The sequence below is a fragment of the Miscanthus floridulus genome, chromosome 18 (genome assembly GCF_019320115.1).
Source record: "Miscanthus floridulus cultivar M001 chromosome 18, ASM1932011v1, whole genome shotgun sequence".
NCBI classification, from domain to species: domain Eukaryota; kingdom Viridiplantae; phylum Streptophyta; class Magnoliopsida; order Poales; family Poaceae; genus Miscanthus; species Miscanthus floridulus.
In genome coordinates, this window is record NC_089597.1 from 97,717,398 (window position 1) to 97,736,208 (window position 18,811).

The window sequence follows — 18,811 nt, forward strand, 5'->3', positions numbered from 1 at the left end:
TTAATGTGGTAACCATTAAGAACAAGTATCCCTTGCCCCGCATAGATACTTTGTTCAATCAACTAGCTGGTGCCAAGATGTTCTCCAAGATTGACCTTCATTTAGGCTATCATTAGATTAAGATTAGACCACAAGATATACCAAAGACAACTTTTTCTACTAGGTATGGGCTGTATGAATACCTGGTCATGTCCTTTGGTCTTACTAATGCTCCTGCATTCTTCATGTACCTGATGAACTCAGTCTTCATGCTAGAGTTGGACAAGTTTGTTATGGTATTTATTGATGATATCCTGATATATTCCAAGAATGATGAAGAGCATGTCCAACACCTTCAGATAGTACTGGCTCGATTGAGGGAACACAAGCTGTATGCTAAATTTAGCAAGTGTGAATTCTAGTTAGATCGAGTACAGTTTTTTGGGCATGTGTTGACACCTGACGGCATTTTTGTAGACCCCATCAAGGTGCAAGATGTGTTGAATTGCAAGTCTCCTAAGTCTGTGCACTAGATTCATCAGTTCCTTGGTCTAGCTAGATACTATCGGCGTTTCATTCCAGACTTCTCCAAGATAGCTCAACCGATGACCAAGCTGCTCCAAAAAGAAGCCAAGTTTGATTGGAGCCTAGCCTGTGAAGAAGCCTTCCAAGCTTTGAAGACATTTCTGACCACTACTCCTGTGTTGGCCAAACTAGATATTGATAGACCTTTTGATGTATATTGTGATGCCTCAAAGATGGGGTTAGGATGTGTGCTTATGCAAGATGGGTGTGTGATAGCTTATGCTTTGCGCCAACTGAAAAAACATGGAGTGAATTACCCCACTCATGATTTAGAGCTGGCTGTTGTGGTCCACACTCTAAAAATTTGGAGGCACTATCTGTTGGGCAACAAAGTACATATTTTTATAGATCATAAGAGCCTCAAATATATCTTCACTAAGGCTGAGCTAAATATGAGGCAACGGAGGTGGTTGGAATTGATCAAGGATTATAACTTGGAGGTACATTACCACCTAGGAAAGGCCAATGTAGTAGCTGATGCTTTGAGCCAAAAGTCATATCAGGTTGAAGAAACACCTTTGTCTTTCAACCATGCAGAGGTGCTGGCTCACATTGCTTTGACCTCATAATTGCTTGAGCAGATTATTCTAGAGCAAAGGCAAGACACTTTAGAAATTCCTCCCATCAAGAAATTGATTGCCGAAGGGCGTGGTCCTCACTTTAGTATTGATGAGCAAGGAGTAGTGAGATACAAAGACAGATTGGTGGTTCCATCAAATGAGGGGCTGAGAAGGAAGATTTTGAATGAAGCCCATCATTCAAAGTTGTCTATCCATCCTGGCAGCAACAAGATGTATCACGATTTGTGCCACTTGTATTGGTGGTCCAACATGAAGCAGGACATCACCTAGTACGTCGCGGAGTGCAACACTTGTGGGAGAGTTAAAGCAGATCATATGCGAACTCCGGGATATTTGCAGCCCTTGCCCATTCATATTTGGAAATGGGAAGATATCTCTATGGACTTTGTGGTGGGTTTGCCCTATACATCCAAGGGCTATGATTCTATTTGGGTCATTGTGGACCGCCTCACTAAGTCTGCTCATTTTATCCCGGTGGACACTAAATATACAGCCAAGAAGTATGCTAAGATATATTTTGATCAGATTATGACCCTACATGGAGTTACCCTTACTATCATCTCTGATAGAGGGTTAGTTTTTGTCTCTCATTTCTGGGAGCAACTGTAGCAATGTCTCGGTACTCGTCTCCTCATAAGCTCAGCATATCATCCACAAACTGATGGCCAAACAAAAAGGGTGAACCAGATGCTCGAGGATATGTTGAGAGCTTGTGCCATTTCTTTTCCTGAGAAGTGGGATGGATGCCTGAAGTTAATTGAATTTTCTTACAATAATAGCTACCAAGAGAGTATTCATATGGCACCATTTGAAGCTCTATATGGAAGAAAGTATAGGACACCACTTAACTGGGTTGAAGTGGGAGACCGTGGATATTTTAGGCCTGATTTCATCAAAGAGGCTCGAGAGCAAGTAAGCATTATTTAGAGTCACTTGAAGGCAGCTCAGAGCCGACAGAAAACTTATACGGACAAGCAAAGAAGGCCCTTGCAGTTTGTAGTTGGGGATTATGTATATCTCAAGGTGTCTCCTATGAGAGGGGTGCATCGGTTTGGTATCCTTGGCAAGCTAGCCCCTCAATATATGGGTCCTTATAAGGTGTTGGCATAGTGTGGCCCAGTTGCTTATCGTCTCTAGCTTCCCAATATTTTATCGGCGGTACATGATGTGTTTCACATCTCACAGTTGAAGAAATTGAAGGACTTTCACTCTAGCCTGATTTGACTTATATTGAGCACCCTATCAAAATCCTGGATGAGAAAAGGAAAGAGTGACATGGAACAGCGTAATGAAGTTCTACAAGGTGCAGTGGTAAAACCACTCTGAGGATGAGGCCACGTGGGAACAAGAGAGCTATATATTGAAGCATTGCCCCCATCTTCTCTTTGGTTCAGATAGGTAGTGGGTTACATTGAAATGAATTTCCTATCTCCACACTAGGCACATGAAATCTCGAGTCGAGATTTTGTTTTAGGGGGGAAGATTTGTAAAACCCTCGGTGTTACACTGTACAGTCTTTTGCTAAAACACTGCATGAGCATCAAACTTATGTGTAAATGTATGAAATATAATATGTAAATCAATTTCTATGACTCAAAACGTTCATCGAAAACATGAAACGAATGTTATATTTCATGTCGCGTTATGTCACTTAGGGTTCTAAATGATTTTTTATTGAATGAAAATGCTATAGAACGCATACCCGGCACTTTAATAAAGTTTGTAGCACAAACTTTGTAGGTGGCGGTGAAATACTTGCGGTCAAGAACGGGATTCGCTAGAGGGCTTACTTAATAGCTTGGAAATCGCCTTCGACGCAAAACCGTTTAAGACTTAGCCGAAATTCCTAAGTCGGACAACGCTTGGATGAAGCTAGGTTTAGGAATTTTTGTAGGCAAATTGGATTAAGATGTAGTGTAATTTCATGGTTGGTTTTAGTAGTTTGACATACCATCTCAAGCCTTAAATAGTTGGTTTAGCAATTGGATCATTGAGTTGGATTTTTTAGCAGCTTTAAAAACCGTGCATAGCACGTTACCGATGGCTGTTGCGTTTGGGCGCGGTCACCCTTTGCCTTGGCTCAGCATGCTGTGTGGGTTCACCAAGGCGCACGCTCACGCACGCCGCACGCGCACCACCACACTGGCTGGGCATGCCGCTGGCTCCGCGCTGCGGTCCACTGCCCCTATTGCCGCGCCCTGATACGCGCTCCCGCTCCCGCTCACGCACGCACGCACGCCATGCCAGCGGGCCTGGCTGCTCTGCCATCGCCGTTGTGTCGAGCTACGTCACCGGTCACGCTGTGCTTCGACCGCCGCTCGCCCGGTCACTGCTGCCGCTGACCCTTCATGGTTGCATGCGCGTGGGCTTGCCCCGCCTGACTTCGCTGTCACGTCCACGCTCTATGCCACGCTATGTTGTTGCTTCCCCGGACCAACGCCAACCACTACGGTGCGTAGGGCCATGCCACCGTCGTCTTGCGGGTCGTGGCGTTGCGGTCGCACGTCGCCATGCCAGACTCGTATGAGAACGTGGAGCCTTCACCGTCGCGCTGCCGTCCTTCCCCAATTAGTGGCTACGCCACACCAAGCTCCCTGTCACGTCACTCATTGCTTTGTTGTCTCAATTGAGCAGTGCTTTTGCATCTCCTTGACTTGGTTGCCTCAACCGTGTAGCAATTTCGCTGGTGGAGCAGCAAGTCACCGGGGATGTCCTCACTGCGCTTGCCGTGATCCAGAACGACCCCGCGTATGTAGCCAGCAGCCTTGCTGTGCCCCGCGACTTCATCCAAGCCATCCTACACGTCTCTAGTGAGGTCCTATTGCTCCTAGGGTAACTGGTTGAGTCGGTTTGGGTCAAGGCTCGTTGGAGCGTGTGGCCACCACCGACGAACGCAGTGTAGCTGCAGTGTCTGTGGCCAGATTGATTAGGAGTAGAACCGGTACATCTAGGACCTCTAGAATGCTATCAGTACTCTAGGCATGGAGTCTTGGCAGTGATGGTAGCGCTAAGCTAGAAGTTTTCCCCGGTGTTAGTGTCACCGTGGCCAAACCCCCGCCGTGGTGCGTGGCCACGCCTCTGTGCGGCACCATTCGTGGTGTTTATTACCTCGATCGATTGCGCTTCATTCGTAGAGTGCTAGGGAGGTGATGGTTGAGGCCGAGGAGGTCCGTGCTCACCGGCGTTTGGCCGGAGATGCCGCGACCTCTATTAAATTCTGGCCAGGGACCTCAAAATGAGAATTCGTAGTGAACTAGGGGGTTAAGTGTGAGCGTCAGAGAGAGAGTGAAATAGTGGAAAAGGACTATGGGTTCATTTAGTTGAAAGTTGGGGTCTCTTTTGCATAATCACCGGCGTGCGCATGGGTCTCCCCGCGTTGGGCCGCTGTCACGCGTGGGGCGAGCCGCGTCGGCCACGCTGGTGTGCTGTGCATGCGCGCGCGGGGGGCGCTGGCGTGGGGCGAGCCGCTCACTCGTGGGCCGCGCTGAGGAAATCAATTTTTCATTTTTCCAGTGACTCAACAAATATTTATTCAATTTAGTTTTGAGCTAAACTTTGAAAAATGATAGTAAATGTTATAGGTACCTAAAAATAGTGAAACAAAATTTGTTAGGTTCACAAAAATGCTATCTATCTGTTGGTGTAGTTAGTTTACAGTTATCTATGATGACAATAGATTCATAAATTCAATTTAGAAAGCTTAGTATTAGTTAGCTTAATATTTTTAGGAATTTTTATGGCAAATCGATGATAGCTTTAGCCATGAAATTTTTACAATAGTCTCATTAGATTATTATGTACTAACTATAATTTTTGTAGAACTAGAGTAGGAGGATAAATAGAGTAGCTAGTACTCCCTGTTTAATCATATATAGAGTAAATCGGTATTAAGAGTAAGAATACATTTAGTACTAAGATAATATATGTTATGCTTCATACTTGTTAGTGGTAACAGTAGGTAATTTAGCACCTTAATCAGTAGAACTAGCTTAGTAGCTCGATAGACGTATTTTTATTTTAAGAGTTCCTGTTGCCGTATTACTAAGTGTTGCATCATCATTTCATGCATGTAGATCACGAGTTGGTAGAGTTCGCGCCTGCGGATGAACATGACTATGAGGAGGTCATTGAGGAGTATGAAGAGAAGATTCTCGTACAGGAGGGAGCCCCGGAGCCGTTCGGTGCTGACTTTGTTGACCCACCGCCTACCAAGGCAAGCCCCGGTGCATAACCCCTATTTTTGAATGATTACTGAATACATATATGATGTGCATTTACATTATAGGCATTTTATGAAAACTACATGTATAGATATATCTACCTATGAGTCCTAATAGTATAGGTCGAGTAGCTACTCTGCTCAGGGTATTGGTAGCGTGAGTAATCTACCGTTACTCATAATAGGTGATAATTATGATCACTCATGATAAAGTGGTGGAAAGAAAAAATAGTGACCGGGTATGGATATGGTTTGGGTACTGGTGGGTGTAAGGGTTTGTGTCCTGCGACCAACAGGGCATAGCTTGGCTACACTTTTTCCCTGTCTATGTCGGTTAAGGACCGGCCGTTGCATAAATCTTGAGGCAAGTCACAAATTTATTATCCCGAGCACATACTTAGGTATGGGCACAGGAAAGACTTGTTGCTCTCTTGTCACGGGTTTCGGCTCTTTCTGGATCGACTGATTGAAGGCGGGGATGCTGGATGTCCTTGCACCGCACTAAGTCCAGGACTTAGGAGCAGGGACTTGGAGTCCAAGTTTGGACGGGGACCTGAACCCCATGATAGGAGAGTGTTGGGTTGGTCCTGCTTGTGCCTGGGGTACAAGCGGGGCATTTGTTTTTGGGGTACCCAGCTGGGGGCATTGATTCGTGAATCGTTGGGCAATCCGGTACGGCTTGTTTTGGGTCTAGCACCATAGTAAGAACCGAAAGATGAAAGGAATGAAATGGAACTGATTTCTCAACTATTGCTTGAAAGTAGTACAAGTGCTTATATAGAATGGCTAGATATTCAATTAATCATGGCTACTAATAATAACATAAATAAGGACTCACTATTAGTATTGCTTTCTGCAAAAAGAAACCAGTAATCCATAAAAGCTTTGCATATCCCTTAGAGTTGGGAAATTATTCCCACTGACGGCTCTAGAGATTCATCATCCTTGAACCACCAACCATCAGCAACAACGAGAGGAGCAGCAGTAGATGAGAAAAGTAAGGTAAAAAGTGTAGTAGATTGATTTTTTTGTCAATTGGATAGATAGATCTCTCAGTCAGTCGTGATGCTATCATATAAATAGAGATAATTGGTTCTATACGAGTACGAAACATATTCCACGGACAATTTACAAGTTTCCTACGAGATTGAAGAAGTTTGTAACAAAGAAATCACGATTTCTACTTGGCCTGACAAAATCGGCTTAGGATTCAAAAAACGGTCTGGGTTGGTTTAAATAGTGCGCTTAATCTCTTTTGATTGTAAGTGATTTTCTTGTTCCATCTTCAGTTTTTCCAGTACTCTCTGTTTCCTGAATAAATAGATATTTGGAGTTGTCTTAAGAACCTTTTAAACTTTGACCGAACTCATAGAAAAAAACATCAAGATTTATGATATCAAACTAGTATCATTAGATGTACCATAGAATAAATTATCATAATATGCTCATTTTATGTCATAAATGTTGTTACTCTTTTCTATAAAGTTGGTCAAACTTAAAAGAAATTTAACCGACATGGATTCTAGAAATTGATTTATTTGGGGACAGAGGGAGTAATTATTTAGGCTGTCAACGTATCTCTTCCTCCTGGTGAAGTGGAAGAATTTCTATGTTTTTCATTTTGCTACCATATGAAAATATTTTGTATTTGCATCTCTTTAGAGCAAAATAGTTGTTTTTGATCGTTGATACAAGTATAATTTTTCATCAGTAAAGATACTAACCTTTCCTTAAGACTTTATGTTTTAAATCAACAATCTCAAGTTGACTCAAAGGTGTACTCAGCTTATTTTCTTGTCTAGCTCATCTACCCGGAATATCAACAATCTCAAGTTATCCTCACAACGCGCAATGCCCGGTGGCCGGTGGGCACGAGAATATCAAGACGCTTTCTTCATCCGTACCTTTTCCAAACTTCTTTCCCCAATCCCCACCTGCAAGGCGGACTCGCTCTCTCGCTCTCTCTTCTTCTACATGCTGAGCTGCCTCGTCACCGCGTGCGAGTAGCAACAGCATTCTCACGAGTCACGAAACAACCTCTCACCGCGTCGCCGACACCCAGCAAAAAAAGGAAGAGAAACCAAGCTCAGTCACACTCTCCCCTTCCTGTTCCAGCAGCTGCATCCGTCGCGCCGTCCCCCGTCCGCCCTCCCAGTCCCAGTCCCCCATTCCGGCCGTCATGGCGGTGAGCAACAACATCACGGCGTGCATCAACTTCCTGGTCCTCCTCTGCACCATCCCCATCGCCGCAACAGGGCTCTGGCTCGCCTCGAGGCACGGCGGGGAGGACTGCTTCAGGCTGTTCCGCTGGCCGGTGGCGATCCTGGGCGCGCTCCTCCTCCTCGTCGCGCTGGCGGGCTTCGCGGGCGCGTGCTGGAACCGGAGGGGCCTGCTGGCCTGCTACCTCTTCGCGATGGCGGCGCTCGTCACGCTGCTCCTGGCCCTCCTCGTCTTCGCCTTCGCCGTCGCGCACGGCTCCGGCGCGTACCCGGTCCTCGGCCGGGCGTACGAGGACTACCGCCTCCAGGGCTACTCCTCCTGGCTGCGAGGCTACGTCGCCGATGATCCCCAAAGGTGGGACGGGATCCGGGCTTGCGTCGCGGCGTCTGGCACCTGCAGGAAGCTCGCCGCGGATAGCTCCTTCATCGTGCCCGAGCAGTTCTACATGTCGCACCTCTCGCCCATCGAGGTAAATTGTAAATTGTTTACTCATCGATTGTGCTGACCAATGTTTACTTCTAATCTAAGGTAAATAGTAGTAGTACTTAGTATTGTTTACACACATTATATTGTTTATTACTTCTAATCTAAGATGAACTTTGTGTGTAAAGGTATCTGGTAGTTTCGTTTCCACTTTGTAGCTAGTGTAAGGAGGAGTATATAGTGGTCAAAAGTAAGAGGAATCAGTCCATTGCCTTGTGCCAAGTAAGGTCCATCCGTGCTCTCCTACTATGGTCTGGTCCAGAGTGCAGATACTTGCACTGGATGGGAAGATGGTTGGCGTGACCTGTAAATGTGTTCATTCATCTTCATCATGCCTAGACGTGTCCTCTGTCACTGTGTGTGTGAGAGAGCGGCGGCAGCAGCAGCAGACATGTGCCATGTGGGCCGGTGCATGGAAGCATGTAGCCAGGAGATTCTTCTCGACAGCCTCTTGTCCCATACTCCAGGTCCCGTAGGATAGGACTATAGGAAGCTTCTGTGCTCTAATTGTTCGGATTAATTAATGTTAATGATGAGCCGTCGTGACCCCTGTGATCTGTGAACTGTGCTGTGTTGTCCGTGCAGTCCGGGTGCTGCAAGCCGCCGACGGTGTGCGGGTACGCGTACGTGAGCCCGACGGTGTGGACGAGCCCGGCGAACCCGGCGGCGGACGCGGACTGCGCGGCGTGGAGCAACGACCCGGACCAGCTCTGCTACGCCTGCGCCTCCTGCAAGGCTGGCGTGCTGGGCGGCCTGCGCCAGCAGTGGCGCAAGGCCACCGTCGCGCTGCTCGTCGCCACCGTCGCGCTCATCTTCGTCTACGTCATCGGCTGCAGCGCCTTCCGCAACGCGCAGACCGAGGACCTCTTCCGCCGCTACAAATGGGGAAATTGACTGAAGATCTCTCGTCTCCAGTTCTTCACATCTACACATGGTGATGTGCATTTGGTACCTAGTAGTAGTACTAAGTAAAATCTGCACGTCGATCGGGTGAGTTGTGCTTTCTGTTCTAATGCTCTTGGTAGCTGGTACAGTGGTTAATTAATTAGTTTTGTAGAATGTGGACAGAGTATATGTATCTATCTGTGCGATAACATATCTGATGAAGCTTCGTTTTCTAACATCGGCAGCAATCGCAGCTGGTCTTTTGTGCTACGATTTCCATGAGATATGTGTGACTCCTTTTCACAGTTCACGGAATTTGTGCGTGCTCCGAGAGACCGAGAATACGTTCGGGACAGTTTGGGTCCTTCAGTGGCTTGTGCTCACCAAATTGGAGTACGCCTACGCGCGTTTTGCGTCCTTTTTGTTGGCTAATTTTGTTCATTTCCGCTCAGAATTTTTGTACTGCAAAATAAATATGAAAAAGAAGCTACATAACAATTCGGCCCTACACAGGCTAACACACGGGCATGGCCCAAAACGCTTTTTGCCTTCTTGGGCCTCTGAAGCCACGTAACTTAGGTGTCTCTCAGGCCTGGGCTAAATCCCGACCGAGCCTGTTCTTCTCACAATCTCACGTCTGGTCTGAAACAGACAGGACCTGCAACACATACACAGCCACCACATATGCGACGGTTGACAACTTGACGCGCGGAAGCTTTTTCCTCACACATTCAGCCTGCCTATTTTGCTCGCTGATTTCAGCCACGGTACTTGTCAGTCGATCAATAGTATTTTTTTTTCTCACGACAGACCGACACTGGTCGGGCTTATCGGCTCAGAATCCGGCTAATGAATTTGTGATAGCGATCAGAGACTCCGTCCCTCGTTCCAGGGATAGACACATCAACCAAGGAGAGGGGGGAAAAGATCAGAATACCCCTACAATACTATCTCTCCTGCTTTCCTCTCTCGTTCACGCGGTCGTCGGTGCCTGACCTCGCCGCTGGTCCACTCCGTGTGAAGCGCCCCAAGGGAGGCCGCGGCTCACCGCCACTCTGCTCTGCGCCGCGCGCCGCAAGGGAGGCCACAGCTTACTCGCCTGCTCGCTCGCCGCTACAGCATCCCGAACAACCGGATCCAGCGACTCTGTGCCCTCTTCGTCCCAGCCTCCTCTCCGGCGGCGCGAGGGAGGGGTCGGATCTTCGCCGCCCCGGCGTAGCCTCGGCTCTACGACGTCCGCCTCTCGAGTTGGGTGTAGATCTCGGCGCCGGCTGCGCATGGATCTCGGTGGGGCGGTGGATGGGGGGAGAAGGGAGGGGTGGAGGTGTTGGATTGATCTCCCACGCCATTAGGCTCAACGGCCTTTGGGCCTTGTTCTCACGTCCTGATCGGGGGCGCCCAACCGTACATGGTTGGTGGGCCCCGTCGCACGCGCGCGGAGGACTGGGCCGAGCCGGCTTTTGCCGTCTTGGGCCGCGCTGGTCTGAAATGAAAGAATTTTTTTGTTATTATTTTTCCAGGAGCAATTTTAATGCATATTTTTGATGAATTTGAATGATTTTGATATAATTTTTCTGTGCAAATTTTATCCAACGATATTTTGCCAGAAAACTGTAAAGTATTTAGTGCTTCTGGAAAAATAATAATATGAAAGATTATTAATGTTTCCGCTGTGCATGATAATTATTGTTCTCTTTGATTAAATTTGAACCAATCTTAAGAGAAGTGATGAATTTCTGATAATTTTGATGAGATTATGATGTTGTTATTTTCTGACCAACGTTGTTAATAACAATATTATAATTTTGATCCATGAGAAATTGTGCATTAATTTTACTTCTGCCCAACGGTGATGTAAAATGTTTGCATGGATGAATTATAAGTTTTAATTTGACCAATGTTGAGTTAAAGCATGAAATTTTATGTATAAATGTTTCTTACTTACTCTGGTGTGATTTCAGGAGGCAAATGCATTGTGAACATTGCCAACATCCCGACACTCAATGGGATCAATCACCATGTGTGGCGGGAGAAGTATGAATTGGAACTTGCATTGGAAGAGGTCGATTTTGCCATCACCTCACCGTGTCCTACTGAGCCAGAGGACCCAGTGAGAGGTGAAAATGAATCTGACGCTGATTTCGCTGCTCGAAAGCATGATCATGCTGAAATAAGAATGAAATATGACCTTAAACATAGGCAATGGACTCTCTCCAACCGCAAGTGACTGTTGGTGGCCAAAGCCACCATAGAAGAACAGATAAGGGGCTCAATCCCTGAATGTGCTACTGCCAAAGAATATCTTGAGAAAATCAAGAGTCAATTTACTGGATCTACCAAGGCCACAGCAAGTTCACTGATTAAAAAGCTTGTGAATGAGAAATTCACTGGTGGTAGCATAAGAGAGCACATTTTGAAGATGAACACTACGGCATCGAAGCTAAAGGAAATGAATTTGAAGGAGGATGATTTCCTGATTCATTTGATTTTTGCTTCTTTGCCAAAAGAATATGACACCTTCATTGTGAACTACAATATGCAGCCTGAAAGATGGGGCATAGAAAGACTCATCTCAATGTGTGCTCAAGAAGAGGAGATGATAAAGTCCTCACAAGGTGAATCCGCTCATTTTGTGAAGGATAACAAAAGAAAGAACTTTAATGGCAAGAATTCTAAACCACAAGGAAAACCTAAGTGGGATAAGGCCTCTTCCTCCAATTCACAGGGAAAGAAACCCCAGGATTCTGAGAATCAGCAGTATGGTGGGGCTGAAAAAGATCAGTGCAAGCACTGCTTCAAGAAGGGACACTACAAGAGGGATTGTCCAGACTTCCTGAAATCTCTGCTAAAGAAAGGTGATGAATTTATTACATTTGTAGATGAATCCCTGTATTTATGTTATGATAAATCCACTTGGTGGGTTGATTCAGGTGCAACTACTCATGTTGTAAATTCCTTACAGGGGTTAAGTGGGACGAGAACCTTGCAAAGAGGAGAAAGAACGATTAAAGTTGCAAATGGAGTACAAGCCAATGTTGAAGCCATTGGAGTTTTTTCTTTAGAATTGAATAATGGTTTTGTACTTAGACTTAAAGAAGTACTTTATGTTTCCTCTTTGCGTAGAAATTTGATAAGCGTTTCGAAACTTGATGATGATGGAATTGATTGCCATTTTGGTGATGGCAAGTGTAAGATACTGGTTGATAATAAATGTGTTGGTCTTGCCTTCCAACAAGACAAGCTTTATTTATTATCTCTTGCTGAGAATGCGAACAATGTATGCGATGAGAATGTGAATGATTCTCCATCTACGGATGTAACTAAGAAGCGGAAGAGAATTGATACTGTCTCTTCGAAATTATGGCATTGTCGCTTGGGCCATATTTCGAGGGGGAGAATAGAACGATTAGTTAAGGAATCAATTCTCCCGCACTTAGAATTTTCAGATTTAGAACAATGTGTTGATTGTATCAAAGGAAAGTATGTCAAGAAAATTAAGAAAGATGCCAAACGAAGAACATGAATTTTAGAAATAATCCACACAGACATATGTGGTCCTTTTCCTGTGAAAAGTGTGGATGGTTATGACTCGTTTATAACATTCACAGACGACTACTCTCGTTATGGCAATATTTATCCAATTAAAGAAAGATCGGAAGCATTGGATAAATTCAAAATATTTAAAGCTGAAGTTGAAAATCAGCACAATAAGAAAATCAAGATAGTACGATCAGACCGAGGTGGAGAGTACTATGGGCGACATACCCCATATGGCCAAATTCCTGGACCATTTGCAAGGTTCCTACAGGAAAATGGCATAGTTGCTCAGTACTCCACACCGGGGGAGCCTCAGCAGAATGGAGTGGCTGAAAGACGTAACCGTACCTTAATGGATATGGTAAGAAGCATGATGAGTTACTCCACATTACCGATTAGTTTATGGATGGAGGCACTGAAAACCGCCATTCACATACTTAATCGAGTACCAAGTAAATCGGTGCCTAAAACACCGTATGAATTATGGACAGGAAGGAAACCCTCACTTAACCATTTGCGTGTGTGGGGCTGTCTAGTTGAGGCAAAAGTGTTTAACCCAAACATAGGAAAGTTAGACTCCAAGACAGTCAGCTGCCATTTTATTGGCTATCCAGAAAGATCGAAAGGATATCGCTTCTATTGTCCTGACAGACATACAAAGATTGTAGAAACAAGACACGCTGTGTTCTTGGAGGATAACATGATCAGGGGGAGCATGGTAGCACGAGAAATCAGCCTACAGGAGAAGCGGGTACATGTACCCACTCCGATGGTTGAAGAACCATTCTTCACGCTACCTGCTGCTGTTGCACCGACAGTGCAGGACACTGTAGTGCTAACACCTGTTGCAAGTTCTCCCGTGGTGACAATGAATGAACATGAGAGACCTGTCCTTGAGGAACCTACCCTTGAGGAACCTATAGAACCAAATGTTGCGCATGAGGAAGAACAACAACAGCCCAATGTGGAACAAGTGCCGGAGGCACCTAGAAGGTCTCAAAGAATAAGAAGATCAGCTATTACTGATGACTATGAAGTTTATGAAACAGAAGAATGTCAGATGGGGGATGATCCCACCTCATTTAAAGAAGCCATGAGAAGCGACCACTCATCAAAGTGGCTTAAGGCCATGGAAGATGAATTGAAATCAATGAGTACCAATAAAGTTTGGGACTTAGAAAATATTCCTAAAGGAGCCAAAACAGTAGGCTGTAAATGGGTCTACAAAACGAAATATGACTCCCAAGGGAATATAGAAAGATTTAAAGCGCGACTTGTAGCGAAAGGCTTCACGCAAAGAGAAGGGATTGATTACAATGAGACGTTTTCTCCAGTGTCATGTAAAGATTCCTTCAGAATTATAATGGCACTTGTAGCCCACTATGATTTGGAGTTACATCAAATGGATGTAAAGACGGCTTTCCTAAACGAGGATTTGGAAGAAAATGTTTATATGGCACAACCGAAAGGTTTTGTCGTAAAAGGAAAGGAAAATATGGGATGCCGCTTGAAGAAATCAATCTACGGATTGAAGCAAGCTTCAAGACAGTGGTATTTGAAGTTTGATAGAACAATAAAAGGTTTTGGGTTTGAAGAAAATATTGAGGACAATTGCGTTTATGCAAAGTTCAAGAATGGAAAGTACATATTCCTAATTTTGTATGTGGATGATATCTTGCTTGCTAGTAGTGATATCAATCTACTAATGGAAACGAAGAAATTCTTGTCCTCAAACTTTGATATGAAAGATCTCGGTGAGGCCTCGTTCGTTTTGGGAATAGAGATTCACCGAGACAGAAGAAAAGGGGTTCTAGGATTATCGCAAAAGGCATACATAGAAAAGGCCATGGAGAAATTTAGTATGCATGCGTGCAGTCCTTCACCTGCTCCTATAGTCAAGGGTGATAGGTTTGGGGAACATCAGTGTCCCAAGAACCAATATGAAATTGACCGAATGAAAGCGGTACCGTATGCTTCAGCTGTTGAAAGTTTACAATATGCTCAAGTGTGTACACGCCCTGACTTAGCTTTTGTTACCGGGTTACTTGGCATATATCAAAAGAATCCACGAATTGAACATTGGAAATTAGTGAAGAAAGTCCTGCGTTATTTGCAGGGTACGAAAGGCTTCATGCTTACGTATAGAAGATCTGATTCCCTACAGATAGAGGGGTATTCAGATTCTGATTATGCGGGAGATGAAAGAAAATCCACGTCAGGATATGTATTTACTCTCGCAGAAGGGGCTATATCGTGGAAAAGCTCCAAACAAACCGTAACTACATCCTCGACAATGTATGTCGAGTTTGTAGCATGCTATGAGGCAACGGGGCAGGTGAATTGGCTGAAGAAATTCATACCCAGATTAAAAGTGATTGATGATATAAATGAACCACTGAGATTGTATTGTGATAACAATCCAGCGGTACAGTGCGCTCACAACAATAGGTCAAGTGGTGCTGCCAAACACATTGACATAAAGTACTATATTGTGAAAGATAAAGTTCGGGATCATATAATAAATCTTGAGCATATAAGTACAGAGAAAATGCTCGTGGATCCGCTCACAAAGGGCTTACCACCCAACGTGTTCAGAGAACACGTAGCCGGCATGGGTTTAAGGGAAAGCCTATGATTCCCGAACATACAAAGGGCCCAAAGAAAGTTTACATTTCAAAACGGAGAAGTATATTGTGGCTGTTAGTCTAACGGCATTAATTGATGTGACGATAGGACAGTTCTATGCACTAATCTGTGATGAAATAGGATGAAAGCAAGAAAAATATGAATCGAAAGTTTTGAGTAAGAATTAAAGAACGAAGAAAGTGATGAGAGATCAAGGGGGAGAATGTTGGATTGATCTCCCACGTCATTAGGCCCAACGGCCTTTGGGCCTTGTTCTCGCGCCCTGATCGAGGGCGCCCAACCCTACATGGTTGGTGGGCCCCCGTCGCACAGCGCTATAAAGGAAAGGTGGAGCCGGGGCTCGCAGTACGAGGTTCACCGCGCCGCTAGTCACCCCACCGACATCCTAACCCTAACCCGATCTTGAGAAGGGACGCTGCTAGCGACGGGAAGCACCACCGACGCCGGCAACGCCACCCCGACTCACACGCCGCCGCCAAGGACGCCACTGCACCGACTCCTCTCTCTCCACCGAACATCGCTGTCGGCGCGCAGATGGCGTCCGCCAACGAGATCCCGGCCGGTGCTTCGACCACTACGGCCTTCGATGGTCTGCAACCTCTCACTCCCCTTCTCTCTGCCTCTCTGTAAATCTTGAACATGTATTCCTATTCCATATACCCGATCTGGTGAACTTGACTCGATTGAGTCCTAAGAAATCTAACAGGAGGATCTCGGCAGAGCGGCGGATTTCGAGCTGGGTGTCGGTCTGCTCCACCTTGACGCCGGTCCGCTCCTCCTCGATGCCGGCATCCTCCGCCTCAACGCCGCACACGGAAGCGAAGAGGAATACGGGTGCGAGCGTACGGCAGATGAAAAGATAAATGCCGTAGGCCAGCAGCATCCTTCAAGATGGACGCACGGTCTAAAACGACATTTGCCCTGTTCGCTTCGCTGATGAAAAGCTATAAGTTCAAACGGGGCCGGTATTTGCGAGACAATTTTTAATCAAAACGACCCTATTTAGTACGCCTCAAGTGCGCTCGTACACGTATCTCTTGCCTTCTTTGCCACATGACAAGGGTAACGTATGGATTTGCACGAACATGCATGCAAAATATTCAAAACAATTCAGAATTAGAGCAGTGCTAAATGGTTGAATCATGCAAAATGAGGTATGGTTTTGGCCCAAAGAAACACACCCGGTCCTTATCATCAGTACTTGCAAAGTTAGCTATGACTGATTGGAGACGGATTGACCGGGTAAAGTTTAGTCCGGGGATATTTGGATGTTAATTAGGCAGACTAAACATAAGCTTATTAGCCCTGACTAATTCACGAGATAAATTTATTAAACATAATTAATCCATAACTAGCGTATGCTTACTGTAGCATCACATTCGCTAATCATAGACTGACTAGGTTTAATAGATTCGTCTCGCGAATTAGCCTTCATTTATGCAATTAGTTTTATAATTAGTCTATATTTAGTACTCCTAATTAATATCAAACATTCGATGCGAAAAAGACTAAAGTTTAGTTCTGGGGTCCAAACACCCTAGCTCACAATATAATTTTGCAAATTTAGGAGTGCTCTTTATTAGAGAAATTAAGTTTCTTTATTATGCCTATCTACAAGTTTCACGGCCGGATTGCAGAGTAATCCAGTTCGTGATGCAGCAGCGTGTGTTGGTGGTTAGTCATGGGGCATCGCCACATCGGTTACTAATTTCTGGTACGATAGTGTAACTTCAGATCTACTTCCTCCGTCCATGAATAATTGCCATTTTTATTTTCTGAGAAATAACTTTGACTAAATATATATAAAAATATTAATATTTATGGTATAAAATTAATATCATTAGATAGATCGTTAAATCTATTTTTATAATAAATTTATTTGGAGATATAAATAGTGTACATATTTTCTATAAATTCAGTTAAACTTACGGTACCTAAACCAAACGCTACAGTTATTTAGGGACGGAAACTCTTTGGTGGCGGCTGATATTACGCTTGCCTCTGTTTATGGAGGCATTTTTTAAAAATATTTTTTAAGTTGGCTATGCCTTTGAAAATGTAAACTTTGAAGGACGATTTTAAGCCACGGGAAAACAAAATGCAAGCTTTAGTTCATGCACCATTACGTGCCAACAGTACATTCCAGCAACACTTTTCCCCGGTTTAGCTTAAAGTCATCCTGTCCGGATTCAGGGCACACAGTTTTAGACTACGTGCAACTTTTCGTCTTCACAGAATTTTATAATGTATAATAACAAGTAAACTGAAAAAAAACGCTGAAAATGTTTGTTATTTCTGAAATGGCGTGATATCACAATTGACCTGGATTAAAATCCGTTGCATGCCTTTTGTTTTCAACGGTTTATTTATTATTTGGTGCATGAATGTTGAATGAGCATTCCTATGTCAAATTTGTTCCCTTTTTATTAGGACATGAAGAAATTTTTGTGACGGCCACAACTAATACGTGGTGATTATATTTAAACATGATGTACGTTGACATATCTCGACATCTGATTTGCTCTTAAACAAGTAGGCTTTAACATCCATGCTCCCCAATCTTATATCTCTTCAGTTACTTAATACCGCCGTCTCAAGTTCTAAATAATCTCTGTTTTCGGTTACTTAATATTGCCGTCTCAAATTCTCGTCTCTGTTGTGCGTAAGCTGATTGGATTAACTGAAAATTCTTTGCCCGGGATGTCAACAATGTTATAAAATGTACGTTTATCAACTTCAAAAAAACATATATGCTAAAACAACAATATAATATAAATGTCGTAGGAATATCACTCCCTCTTGTCTCTTTCAGAGAGAACCGCTATTTCTTTAGAAATAAAGTGTAACTTCAAAGACAATTAGTACTATATGGGCCAAATACAGCCGATCACCCGAGGTCCCTTTTTTTGCACTTTCTATTTCATCCGACCGACTGGATGCAGCAACCTGTGGAGCTACATAATATTTACTGTTGTAAACAAGAAATGGATATGATAATAACATACTAACATATATAGTTTTTCTAGATATTTTTTAAGAAAAGGGAATATGTATTACTTTTGTTGATAGGATTCCGGTTTTAATTTTATTGAAAAAAAGAGTTACCAGTGAGAAGTTATTACAAAGTCTGACCAACTCCACACACTGAGTTTAACACTAAGCCAATGCAAAAAATAAAAGGCCATCCATAGGAGGGGAGGTGAAGCATCGACTTGACTCTAATAGCTGGCAAAGAGCATACTTGATTATCCTTGAGTTCTTTAGTGCACTGTAATATAGAGCCTAGAAATAGAATGTACTGGATTATCCTGAATGAGTGAATGGTACCTGCAAAAAGGTTTTTGATTGGCAATTGTTGAACACACAGTCATTCCTTGTAAGACAAATAGATTAACAAATAGTTGTAGCCTTGCCAATAATAAAATACTTTGTTTCTGTCATTCCAATTTTGACCATGTAAGTGGATAAATATTAAACAATAGTAGGAAGAGGGACACCCAGAAAAATACGTGGACAGCACGCTATAGAAAATTAGCATAATAACAATAAAAAAATATGTTTGATTGTTTCCGGTTTACCACAATAACAACAAAACGTACTTCCATTCTTTTTTTTCGTAAAAAACGTGCTTCCATTCTAATCCCACCTGCTAAGTTATCTTTGGTTAGAATGATCC

General features: G+C 44.0%; 1 protein-coding gene across 1 annotated transcript; it reads left to right on the forward strand.

Annotated features, from left to right (window-relative positions):
- Positions 1-7,330: 7,330 nt before the first annotated feature.
- LOC136522091 (tetraspanin-2-like) lies at positions 7,331-9,315 on the forward strand. The gene is made up of 2 exons (XM_066515878.1): positions 7,331-8,053; positions 8,653-9,315. Exons 1-2 carry the CDS (start codon positions 7,544-7,546, stop codon positions 8,959-8,961), a joined length of 819 nt encoding a protein of 272 aa, XP_066371975.1. The 5' UTR covers positions 7,331-7,543; the 3' UTR covers positions 8,962-9,315.
- Positions 9,316-18,811: the final 9,496 nt, after the last annotated feature.

What these genes read in the sequence shown, in the direction of transcription:
- LOC136522091 (XM_066515878.1), top strand. Translation starts at nt 7,544, where the DNA reads ATGGCGGTGAGCAACAACATCACGGCGTGCATCAACTTCCTGGTCCTC. An exon ending in CGCACCTCTCGCCCATCGAG is followed by an intron (nt 8,054 to 8,652) that starts GTAAATTGTAAA and finishes TTGTCCGTGCAG; the next exon opens with TCCGGGTGCTGCAAGCCGCC.